This window comes from Martes martes (assembly GCF_963455335.1).
Source record: "Martes martes genome assembly, chromosome: 11".
Taxonomy (NCBI): domain Eukaryota; kingdom Metazoa; phylum Chordata; class Mammalia; order Carnivora; family Mustelidae; genus Martes; species Martes martes.
Window position 1 is genome coordinate 51,355,976 of NC_137899.1, and position 13,382 is coordinate 51,369,357.

The 13,382-nt window shown below is 34.8% G+C and overlaps 1 protein-coding gene across 1 annotated transcript in view; it reads left to right on the forward strand.

Annotated features, from left to right (window-relative positions):
• AHR (aryl hydrocarbon receptor) overlaps positions 1–13,382 on the forward strand; it is a 51,118-nt gene that overhangs the window by 6,813 nt on the left and 30,923 nt on the right. The window contains exon 2 of the mRNA XM_080817989.1: positions 4,862–5,049. Coding sequence (XP_080674115.1) covers positions 4,862–5,049 — 188 coding nt within the window. The remainder of the gene's footprint in view (positions 1–4,861; positions 5,050–13,382) is intronic.

The window sequence follows — 13,382 nt, forward strand, 5'->3', positions numbered from 1 at the left end:
GTAACTGAAGAAATCTGACTCATTAAAAGTGGCTTCCAGCTAGAATTCTCCAAAGTTTTTATAGATGTTTTTCTCCCCATCTAGGGAAGTAAAATATTCACCTGTATTCAGCTTGCCAATGAAATTTTACTTCATTTGTGTTAAAGATCACTTCTCCAACATTACATTAATCATATAATTTAAGACATTACACGTTCAGCATTTACATTCAGAGATAAATAAGTGCACACTGAAGCCATGGGGTGGAAATGATGAATGAATGGCTTGAGTATAGTCACTAGGGAAAGAGATTTACTGAAGAATATTTCAATTGGCTGTTGGCTTGAGTGAAGAGTAGTACCATATCACATGGAGAGAAGGGGGTGCCCAAGTTCTGGAAAATATGAATGAGAGACACTGGAAGTAAAGACAAACAATTTATTAGTATGTGGAATAAAACATTTGGGAGTAGATTAAATCACTGAGAGGAAAATGCTGATAGAGCAGACTCAGTACTGCAGTAGGTAATCTCTATTAGAAAATGTTGCTTTAATCTCAAAGGATTACTGAAACTATATCTTTGCATGTCATTTGAGGTTTTATGATAAATGTATAAAAACAAACATTTATAGTTATGGTAATTTTTATGACTAAACTGGGTTAAAATTTTAACTTTGCTTTCTGCACTGGGCACTAGAGATGCCCCTAAGACATTCTACACTGGGATATGAAAAAGGCTTTAAAGATGGCCCTCAAACTGGCCTTGGATATGCTGTTGAGCTTGTTAACAGCAGTACTAACAGCACACAGGGCTTTAAAACAGAAGCACGGCAGGCAGTCACCTAGAGTCTTGATTTCACAACAGTTCTGATTTGCAGGTTGGGACAAGGTTTCTGAGGTAAAGTTTAAAAAAATATAATAAATAGCTCCTTTGCTATATCAACATCAGTGGTCTCTATTTCAAGAGATATCTACTTCAGATCTTTCAAATCTAATCTTACAGGGATGTTTGTTTGTATTTCAAATGTGGTTTTTTATTTAGATAGATGCTTGGCAGTGTATTTTGGCATAGATTTAAAGGCAGTAACAAAAGTAAAAATACTAGTGTAACCAAAGTCAAGTGTAATGGATGTAAGTTTACTCTCTATAATTTATTATATGCATCTTTAAAATGTATAGATAAGGATGAAATAGCTTCACAAAATAGTTCTGAATATTTCTTACAAAATCAGTGAAAAAGCATGTCATGTCTGTTACTTTAGCTTTTACAACAGTGTATTTGAAATGCCATGCCCTCTGGATACTTCTCAGCTCTGACCTTACTTCATTTTTCTGTACATTTGATTTTATTGTGTAACTTTTAAAATATTCTGCCCTGGATCTTTTCCCATCTTCTTATAATTCATCCTCTGTTGTCTTTGCCTGTGCCTCATCCTCAACCTTATACCTGAATTTAGTATCATCTAGGTCTGTCCTCAAGTCTCTTTTTCTTTGGTGTACCATCCCTTAGGAATATAGTTATTACCTCAAGCTACAAATTTCAGTAATTAGCAACCTCTCCCTCATTCATTGTTTTCCTCTTCCATACTTTCTGTGCCCCATCAGCAAACGTTTGTGTCTTGGTATATAGCAAACTTCATGGTGGGCACAAAGTGCTATGTTTAAATGTTTCATGCCAGGCCTTACTATGTGTACTGTCACTGCCTTTGTGAGGCTCTGATTACTTTTTTTCTGGATGCTTCTGATCAGCAGACATTAATTGAAAGTTCAGTCTATGTCAAGTACTGTGCTGAGCAACAGAGATACAAAAATGATAAAAGCTACATAGTAATAAGAACAACAAACAAGTATATGTAACACCGGTTATGTAACTTAGGAAATTTGATCGCATGCTAAACCTTCCATAATGTGCATAATAACACACGGGAGCTGTGGGTAGTTTGACATCTTGCAAAGAAGTGTTTTGCCCTGGCTCAGGGTTGAAGTTGGAGGTTGGAGCCAGCACGAGATAGGCAGCAGTACCACATGGAGGAATATCTTGAGTGCTCTTTTTCTTCTCTGTGTCCTATCAGTTTGTCTTGCCTCGAGGTTTGTTACTGTGTTCTCCCTGATGTTTTATAATCATTGCTGGAAAGCTACCAGGAGTGCAGGATTTCAGTTTCAGCTTATTGGAAATGCTATCTGCACAGGATATTCCTTAATGGAATAAGACATTTGCATCTTATGCCTAAGGTACAGAAGTAGTACAGGAAGGATGTGTTGTGAGGAGGGCAGGGAGGACTTCACAAAAGTGATCGAATTGAGCAGGGCTTTGAAGCTGATGGAAGAGAACAGGAGGATTCTGGAGAGTAGCATGTAGGAAGCACCAAAGTATATATTGGTAACAAAGTAATTTCTTCTCTCTGGCGTATAATGGACAGGAAAGGAGTTGGTTGGAGGAATGAGGCCAGATGATAGTTAGAGGACCGTAAAAGATCCAGAAGCCTTTTTTTTTTTTGCTAGGCTAAGGAACATGGACTGTGCAGAGCCAGTGATGGGTTTGAATCCAGGAGTGACATGGATTTGTATTTCAGAAAGCGGTGCTAGTTTCAGTGAGAGCTGCCCTGCATTTCGTCCTCCCCATAACCAGAGTCAGCTTAGTAAAATACAAGACTGGTCATGTAAATCCCAGCTGAAAGATGAGTCCTAGATACCAAAGTCTAACTTTATACCATTTCTGGGTGGAAATTTGCTGTTTGCTCTGTCTTCAGCATTTTTTCATCAGACACCCACAGGGCTCATTCTTTGGCCGTAGCTATGTCAGTGCTGCAGCAGAACACCAGAGACCCTTCCCAGCTTTCAAAACCAGCACCCTTGTCATTCCTTAATTCCTTCTCTTGCTTATTATTTTTCTTCTTAACACTTACCAGCCCCCAAAGTCTTATGTTTGTTCATTCATTTATTTATTTGTGTCTTCCACTGAAATGTAAGCTTCATGAGAACAGGAACTTTAGTATGCATTGTTCACTGCTGAGTCGTCTGTGATTGGCCCATGGTAGGCAGTCACTGTTGCAAGAATGTGGCCTAACTAGCTTCCCCCTTCTCCTCTCTCTTGCTCTCTGGGCTTCACACTCCACACAGGGGACTTATCACAGTTCATTGTTTCTCAGTCCTGCCTCCTCCTGAAACCTCTTTCATCTTTAAAGGCCCATCTCAGATATTACCTTGTCTATAAAAATCTTTTTTAAACCTTTGCTCACATACTTTGCTCCTATCATAATTTTTGAATATGTAGGAGAATGTCTTCCTAGACTACCCAGGACATGATAAGTACAAGGAAATATTTGTATTAAGAAGTGATTAATCAGTAGAGAATTACTCAGTGAGGTCAGCATGCATTATAGGTAACATTTGGAATTCAGTTGAAATTAATTGAAGAAGTTTAAGATAACTTGAATTTGAGTATAAATGTAGTATGATTAGGGGAAAACACCTAGAGAAATAGTCACCAATTTCCGTTAAGTATGCAGTTATACAGTCTGCAGAAAGTACCTGATTTATTTTGTATTTATGCCATATACTTTATCAATTTATTAACTCTTATTTTTGAAGAAATAACATAAACTATAATAGAAATAGAAACAGACAAGTTCTAGAAATTATTTGTTAGGGACAATATTAAAACATTTAAATTTTATATTGACTTGTTAATTTATATATAAAGTATTCACCATATATGACATTGAAAACAAAGTATCTAGAAATATTTGTGATTAAATCAAATTAATAGCACTATATTCAAGCCAGTTTCTATTTTTAAGATACTATAATTTGAATTGTTGAAAATGTCTTTGTTTTCTCAATAAAAACTGGGGTGGGGGAGTCTTTGTTGTAAGAATACCCTGCATAAGTTTTTATTTTATGGCAAATGGAAAGGTGCAGAAGCATGATCTACTTTGCTTTATAATATCTTCTCTGTATTTCAGTATGGATGTCTGATGATCTGTAAATTCACTTTAAATAGTGGATATCTGCTGTGAAAACCTGACTAAGCCCTTTGTGTGAAGTTACCCAGGTTCTCATTTCTAAGCTCAAGTTCTACTGCTAACCATAAATATCTTTTCTCTCTTATGAAAAACATGCTAAGTGTTGGAGTTTCATTGAATTTTCTAATTGAGATATTAACTATGAAAGCTAATATTTATTTGGAATTATTGACTGGTCCTAAAAGCAAAATTTGCTAGTAATCACAGTTAACATCTGATATCTGTTGATCAATGAGTATAAATAAACAAAGTCAATTTTTTTTTTTTTTTAAATGTTAGAGGACCCCATTAGATGCTGGACGACCATCTGGAGGTACCAGAGGGCTTCGAATACTTGTCACTGACAGGTGAAAGTGTTAAATAAAGGAAGTTGGGGGTGATAAAGATAAGCTTCTTATTTAGGGTAGCTCTTATCTATCTACATCATAAATTGTTCCAAGATGCTTCTTGTAGAAGATAGCAAAAGAAGCGTAATTTTCACATAATTTATTACAGATTTCTTTTTTTTTCTTTCCATAACAATGGCTGGGTTTGAAGAAAAATCCATTAGGATTTGTTATTGGGAATCATGATACCACAAATGTATGAAGTAGAGGAAGTATGAGGTACATAAGATGTACTCAGCATTTTCTTAAGATGGGTCCATAAGCTTTTAATAAAACATTATGAGGAATTTTACCCACTCCCTTGTTTTTCTTAATTAAGATACGAAAGGAGTATTTTGAGAGGATTTATGTTAACTTGAAGTAGATTTTAGGTGTTTGTTTTATTAAAGAAATATTTAGGAGCTATAATACAACAGAAATTTTTGCTCTATGTAGTTTAAAGTATTTTGTGGTATTTTGTTTGTTTTTCAGTGTCAAGCCAATCCCAGCTGAAGGAATCAAGTCAAATCCTTCCAAGCGACATAGAGACCGACTTAATACGGAGTTGGACCGTTTGGCCAGTCTGCTGCCTTTTCCCCAAGATGTTATTAATAAGCTGGACAAACTTTCAGTTCTCAGGCTTAGTGTCAGTTACCTAAGAGCCAAGAGCTTCTTTGATGGTAAGAAGTTTTGTTCATTAATGTCTGGTAAAAATTTAAGTAACAAAGCCAAACTTTTAGTATTTCTAAAAATAAGTGTTCCAGATTCATTCATCAAAAAGATGCTGCCACTTAAATGACATGTGGTGTCACATTTGAAAATCGTGTGTTTGAATGTTATGCCCCTATTAATTCATCAGATTCCAGTTCTCTTTCTTCCAATTCAAATTTTGAAAGTTTCTTTCTTTTTTTTTTTTAATGGACCAAAACACATATACTATGACATATTTTTGCTGATTTCCTTCAATATGTTTTGTGTAGATATTTCATTTAAAAATTAGGTACACTTCTACTTTATGTTAACTGTGTAATTTACTCCAGGAAAATGTCCTTAAATTTTTTTCCACCAGAAAGAATATGTTATTATAGGAGTAAGTAGAATTGGATTTCACTCTCCATTGTGCCAATGACAGACTATTCGATTTTAATCAAACCACTTAGCTTCCCTATACCTCATTTTACTCAGCCCTGAAGTTAGTGATTTGAGCTAGGTGGTTACCTTTTAACCATATGTTATTTCATAGTATTTTAAATGGAAGTTTTTGTTTGAAGGTAATATTTCAATGTATCTTCTCGTGTAAAATAATTCCTCAGTTTCTCCTTTTATCTGTTTATAAGTAAGACATAGATTTTTTTTTTTTTCAGGAAATGTTCAGTCTTTTAAATATATCATGTTATTTTACAAACAGCAGTAAAGAATTAATGGTAGAAATCTCAGTGGCCTGTCAGGGCTTCTCAAACTTTAATGTGCTTACAAATCACATAGGGATCTTGTTAAGATGAAAGTTCTAATTCTGTAGGTAATTTCTGGTGGTAGCCAGAAATTTTGCATTTCTAACAAGCTCTCAGATGCTGCTGCTACTGCTGCCCTAGACACATTTACAGATGCTTGAATTTATAATTAGTGTTTAGAATATTGCAAAGCAGTTATTTCCCTTTAGGTTTATATTTAAATGGTTTGAGTGCTTAGTCTGGACATTTTTTTCCTTTGCTTGCTGTGTATGTTCTTTATCTTGGGTCAAAGCCATGTTGTTTAACAGTTGTGGTTTGGGCAATATACATTGATATGAGGATGATCCTTTCAGGGAAGATTATGTGGTTCAGGGTTTATAGTGACACTTAAATTTTTTCTGACCTATCAAGTCTTTGAGTTTTCCGTTTTCATCTACACCAGATCCTTCGTCTTGGAGATGGATTATGTGGTATTCAGTGGTGTGCATGTGTATGTTTATCAACTAAATAGTCATTTTGTGATAGTGCTGGGACTAGAACCCTGGTTTCTAGATGCCCTATGTTGTTTTTCTGAACCATATGACAGTTACTTCTCTTTTCTAGGTATCATTTATATAGTGGAGTCCTGAAGACTTTCCCCTGATCTGTGGCTCTCAAAGTGCCATCCCAAACAAGCAGCAGTAGTGTCACCTGGGAACTTATTAGAAATGCCAGGTCTTGGGCACCACCCTAGACCTGCAGAGTCAAACTCTGATCAAGTGGTGGGGTTAGATGCATGTGGCAGTTTGGGAGCCCCTATTGTAGACTGTAACCTCGAGGCACTCCTGGCTTTGTGGAATGCTATCCTAACCCTCAGCATTTGTTCACATGCGGTGCTCATGGCTTGATCTTTGGGTGGAGGGGTTCCATGACATGTAGGATGTGGTCCCTGCCCTTAGAGATTTTATAGCCTAGAAGCCAGAGAGATGTTATTCCTTGACTCTGGTAAAGATGAATTGATGTTAGTCATTTTGCCCTTTTCTTTTTCTGCTCCTCTGTAATGGGAAATGAAACTATAAATGTTAAAAAGTGAAAAAAAATGTATTTTTTGTGCTCTGTTTAAAAGTGATGGATCAGGATTGAAGCACTTAACGAGTAGCCAGCTGCCATTTACATATTAAAATCATTACTGTTTTCTAGGCAGTGTGTGTGTGTGTGTGTGTGTGTGCTCATGCGCGCACGTGTGCATGTGTGCTACTTAATATATGCGTATTTAATGTATAAATTTATATATATATGCATATATATGTGTGTATATTTTTTTCATGGTTAGACATGTCTGTCTTGTTCAGTACCTCAAGTAAAGGACATTTTAAGCCTACCTTATAAAGAATGCAATAGCTTAGCAGGGCTCGTTATGGAGTTCTTAGGTGTTAAAAATTATTTCCTTAACTTTTCATTAATGAGTTTATTTTTTATTCTGGTTCAGTGTATTTAACAGAAGGATCTTATTACCCTATTTGTGTGTGTGTCATTCCTTCATCAATTATATTACCTTTAATTTTAGGTCCTTTGCATTACTGATATTTTAACTTCATTATGTATGAGAATAACATGGAAAGCCTATTAAAACTTAGCAGATTCTAGGGCATGTTCCTCTTATGCTGATTCTGTGTAGTTCCTATGTAGAACCAGGGAATCTGTATTTTTCGTATGCATCCTAGGTGAGTCTGAGGCACTGATTTAACTTGGTTTTGATTATGTCTGAATTACTTAAAATTTTTTTTCTTTGCCTTCAGAAAGACAAACTGAAATGTATAAAATTTTGGGAAGACTGTAAATGTGTTTGCTTAGGTTTCAGTGGAGTGCATACCCTAAGTAGTTTCTTAGGTTTTTCAGTACAGGTACAGAATTAGGTGGAAGGTGAGGGAAATAATCAGTAGAAAAGATCCCATAGTCTTCTCCAGACCTCCATGATCTAGGAAGGCAGTGTAGTAGTTTGTAAGGACAAAGACAATAAGTTTTTCAAGATAATTCCTAAGACCTGAACATATACTAAGTGGTGCAAACAAAGAGACTTGGAGCATGTTGACTGATGAGGATTTTTATGTGTAGTTAAACCAGTCTCCCACTATGAGGGAAACAGTATAGCGAAGTGAAGGGAAGCTCTAAGTGAATAACAGGATGCAAACAGGGGGTGTGTGAATTCCTGCGGAAAGAACAATATAAACGAGTAATCATACAATCTTGTTAGAAAGGAAACTCAAGTTTTACTGTAACAATAGATATTTTTCCAAGAAAATACATCTATTTATTGCGAGTTTAAATAATCCAGGTTGGGTGGATCTTCTTAAACTCTGGAGCCGTGACCTTATTGCTCTGACAGTCTGAAAAGAGCACTTCTAGTTTAAGTACAATAGTATCTATCCATTTCTAATTAGTCAAAACATTGTGAAATATAACTTTGAAGTACTTGAACAAGATTTAGGTATTTTTCAGTTATGGTAAAGTAAGAAGCAATTTCTTCGTAATTCGATATTGCACTTTATTCTAAACGGTGTGGGTGCCACATTCACAAAAAGGAAAAAGAGGGAGAAAAAGATTTCCGTTCTCTAATAGTTCTAATAGTGTCTCAGCAACTGTGACATATAGAGTATGGGAAACCCTTTAGAAATGTACCTATTCAATATTATTAATGCAATACTTAGCATTTTCAAGGGAAGTAAGATCTGAAGTTTTGTTAGATACTGGTTTTGGTTTGAGCTGAAGAACTAATTGAGAAAATCTTTGGATGTTGAATCCTTGAAAACTCTTGAACTGTATATCTTCTAGACAATGAAGAGACTCATCAGGGAATTATTTTTTACTTCATACTCTGTTTATGCTGCAGATGAGCTAATCATAAAATTTTTCATTTCTATATTATCATGCTGTGGTTTTTCTGGTGTACTGAAAAGTACTGCGCCTGTTTCACTAAATATAATGGAAACTCCTTGGGGATATTATGTGTACTGCTGTATCTTAAGCACTTAGAGCAATGTCTGACCCATGGTAGGCAGTCAGTAAATATTTATTATCTAAGTTTCACTAACTTATATCTGAAAGACAATGTAAAATGCAAAAATTGAAATTCTAGATTATGTACTTAAAAATACAGGTCTGGAACTTACTGTAAGACGTCAATATTTTGTTCTTTCCAGATAATCTGTTAGTAGCCAATTATAGTTATTCATTACATAAGTTATCTTAGTCTTTATTTATAAATAAACAGATGTGAGAAATATTTTATGGAATTATAGCAGTAGAATTTTGTACATGGCCTCTGATTGGCTGGCTCGTACAGTGAAACGTGTATAAGGATTTAAGGATGCAAATGTGAAAGCTACATACATCTTTTTAGGACAAATTAGTATCAACTGTTACTGTTCTCAAATCAGTACTCCCCTTTGCATTCGTTAGCTATCTCTGCTCCTTTGCCTTCTCTTTACGGGTATTATCTTGTTCGTGGTTCACTGGTTGTTTTCTTCTTCGTTGGATGCTCCTTTTGTACCTCCCAGCAGTCTGGCAATCTTGGTACTTTTAAAATTTTTGTCAGCATAGATGGAATGTGCAAATAGACTCAGTGTTTTTTAAAAAAAATCACTCCCTTTGTAAATTTGATAGGTTAAAAATTCCAGAATAAGGTGATACTTTATTATTCATTTCTGCACAGTGGACACATGTAGACACGTTTTAAGGATTAATAACCTCAATATATTAATAAGGAGAGACTAATTAAAATACCAAAAGCTGTTTAAGTTCTATTCAGTTTCCACAGTAACACTGTTCTTCTGTGTTACCTACTTTTTTCCCCGGAAGACTTCTCGAAATTACGTATCTTCGAGGTTTCTCCGTAGAGTCTTTAGTGTTTTTTTAGAAAATAAATACCCCAAATCCAAAATTGATGTTTTCTGATGTTGGTAATTAAACATGGTAAAGGGCCATTTTTGCCTCTCAAGACGGATTAAATCAGTGCAGACCTGAAGACAGTTAAATGACCAAATGGAGCTGTGATCTGACAAGTCAGTGTGGACTTAGGTCCTGGAAATACGGGCTGAAAGCCTAAAGTCTTTAACATTATTTTCAGACTTTTTTACCAAATTCTAGAATGTTAAGATTAAACCTTGCTTTGTTATAAAAAGAAAAGTGGAGCCTTAAAGTCACAAAGTAGGTTTTGTTTTTGGTTTTGGGGTTGTTTTTTTTTTTTGCACAAAATGAGTATTAAACTCAAATACCATGTTACCTCTGAGAGGGAAGATATCTAGTAAGTTTAAATAACTTAATGACTATGATCAATAATAGTTTATTTGGGGAGACTAGGATTTGGGTGGTTACAGCCCAGCCTCTGAAATTGGTTGATATGAAGGGAAAGGCTTGTTTCCTCCCGTATTGTGTCTCTTAGTCCCAGGTCAAACAGCGGACATTGGGCTTGTTGACCAATCGGAATCAGTATGGTAATGTTTTATTCTTAGAAAGAGCAGTTGCAGCACATAAAAAAATGTGAGTTAGATTTCATTATCACTTTTTAAAACATGCATCATTATGTAAGTGTTTGTGTTTAAATTATTTTACCTTTGGACAACATCCCCAAAATTAAAAACATGGGTATGGTTAATTCATATCTCTGCTGAGACCCAAGTATCTAATGAGGTAGAAAAGGCAGAAAAGTTTTCTTTTAGTGAGGCAATAGTAGGGATCAGTGGCATGTAATATTTGTTATTTCAGTAAAATATTCATAGTACATATCACACCACTAAAATTTAATTGTTAACTGTGAGGTTTTTTACTTCCTCCATTATATCTAAGTCATGGGTTATTCTTTGTGGCATCTTTAGAACTGAGGTCTATAAATTTAATCTGTGGTAAGGAAACTTAGAAACAAGAAAGAGATAATTTTGTCTAGGTTTTAGGAAGCCTGACAGAAGTGAGTTTGGGGATCTGAGTTTCTAATTCCCAGCTCCTGCCTATATTTATAGGGAACAGTTTCTGGTTAGTTTAAGAACTAGGTGACAGAGGAGAACGACATCCGATTCTTGAATCATTACACATACTTAAAACAATCATCATTTTATAAAGTGTAGTAATATTTACATATTGGAATGTTCTAAATTCAGGAAGTCAAAAAATACTCTGAGAGGGGACGATGATAACAGGTAATTTACATGATGTGATGAGCTAACATTTATTCGATCTCATTGTTTACCAAGGATCTTTGTTGACTTTATTTTAAATTTAAAAATTATCTGTGCTCTTTTCTTCTTCTTCCTTTTTTTAGTTATTTAACAGTTCATTTCCAGTTCATTAGGTTTTCAAAAGAGAGCTATTGTGTTTATTCATCTTCAGCTTGTGTGTTTCTCTGGATTTCAATCCTGTTTTGCTGTCTGTGTAACCCAGAACACTATCTTGAGAAACATACATGTGAAAAATGAGTTTGAACAAGCAGAGAAATGAATTATATAAAAAGCACTTGTTTGTGAAGGTTGAAGCTTTTTAAAGTTTGGTGGTTTTATATGTATGCTTTTCATTCATGGGATTTGTATGCTACTTTTATCTGCATTGCTATACTTTTAAGTCACTGTATACCAAGTAGTTTACAAAAATTTTGTTATCAAAGTATTACAGCAAATGTGATTTCTTAATTCTAGAAATATCTGGGTGGTTTGCCTAAAAGATGAGCACATTCAAAATCATCATATAGTATTGAGTTTCTTTTATCTCTGGTATTATCTACTTTTTTATAATTGAGCCTTTCCCCCCCCAGAATTCATATTCTAAAGGATGTAACTAATTATAACATTCATGATAGCTTCCATAACTAAAGCTATAAAATTTATAAATTCTTTTAAATTTTAATGCATGGCCTTTATTCTCAAATCTATGCAAATTGAAACATGGTTGAATAAAAAGAATAGTAGAATATTCTTACTGAGTCTAGTTGAAGTAGTATTTAAATCCTGGCTCTTACATTTAATAATACGATCTTTTTGGATAAGGAATTTAATCTCTCTTTTCTTCAAATATTCTAACTTACAAGATTCATTAGGTTCTATGAATTTTTTAAAATTTATTTTTAGAGAGAGCATGAGCAGGGGTGGAGGGGCAGAGGGAGTGGGAGAGAGAGAATCTCAAGTAGGCCATGTGCTCAACACAGAGCTGGGATGCTGCGGGGTTGATCTCATGACCTGAGCTGAAATCAAGAGTCAGATGCTAAACCAACTGAGCCACCCAGGTGCCCCAGATTCTATGAATAAATTTAGTATTTTATGATATTTTATATAGGATATTTTCATCACTGAGTATTCATTTGCTTTGACAAGTATTTTCAAAAAACAAGTAGTTAATTTGTTTGATTTTTTGTGTGTGTGGCTTTGTGATTTGGTTAATAGAAATCTACAACATCTTCCTGTTACAGTGTTTTAGAAACTGTATTCACATAGAGCACAAAATTGATCACTTTAGAGCCTGTGATGAAATGCAGTTATGTTACCACTAATCATTTTATGTAGTAGTCATGTTTATGTCTTATTTTTAAAACATGCTCTTACACAGCTTTTCTCCTTTTTGATCAACTATTTTAAATCAGTAACTGAAATTCATTTATTCATAGCTGGAGATTTAGATTTTGGAGTCACTGTAATAAGTGGGAATAATACTCTAAATTATGAAAGTGAATAAAATATTCCAGAGGAGAGCAAATAGAATAACAGGAAAAATATCAGAGATGAGATGTTTTAAGTATGAGCAGAGGTTGAGGAAAGCAAATCTGTGTGTATATAGAATATAAAACTGTGCTGAGGTGATAGTTGGCATAAAGATGCCTTCATTTGGTGTTTCAAGTTCTTAAATTAGGGGGTCAAAAGAAAATTGCACTTGAAAGTATAAACTAAAATGAAATTAAAGTCCATACAAAAAAATCATAATACTACAGGAGTAGTATTATGGTCCTTGATTGTCCGTAGAAGCCAGAAAACCATTTAGGTGTTTGCAGTGGGAGGTTGAGAAGGGAAACAAGCAGTCACATCGAATCAATTTAGCCTAAAATTGTATTGAATTATTCTGGTTTCTTCTTCTCAAATTTTCTCATATTAGGTGGGAGTGCCTTTTATGGTCAGTTTTACAGATATTCTTTTGTCAGCTGGATTGTTGGTAGTGCCTGGTATCACATGTCTTGGTCTATGTGTTATGGAGGCAGCGTTCCTTCTCTTTAACTTAGCATGGTGGAGGGAGATTGTCATAGAACAAAAGCACTGACAAGCAGGAGACATGGAGGCTAATCCTGTGGCCTTAGAGATGACCTTTAACCTCACTGTTGCCCAGGGTCTTCATCTTAGCAGAATGGACAGTAGGAATGCTTGTGTGCCCCATGCTTTAAGTTTGTGGTGGATTTATCCTAAAAAATGAGATGTGTGAAATCAATTTTATAATTTAAATTGTTATATAAATTGCAATTATTTCTTGTAGAATACTATTTTACTTGTTTTAATGGATAATTTTGTGGTCATTGTGGAATATGCTTAGAGGCCTTTCAGACCTGGTCGTCATAT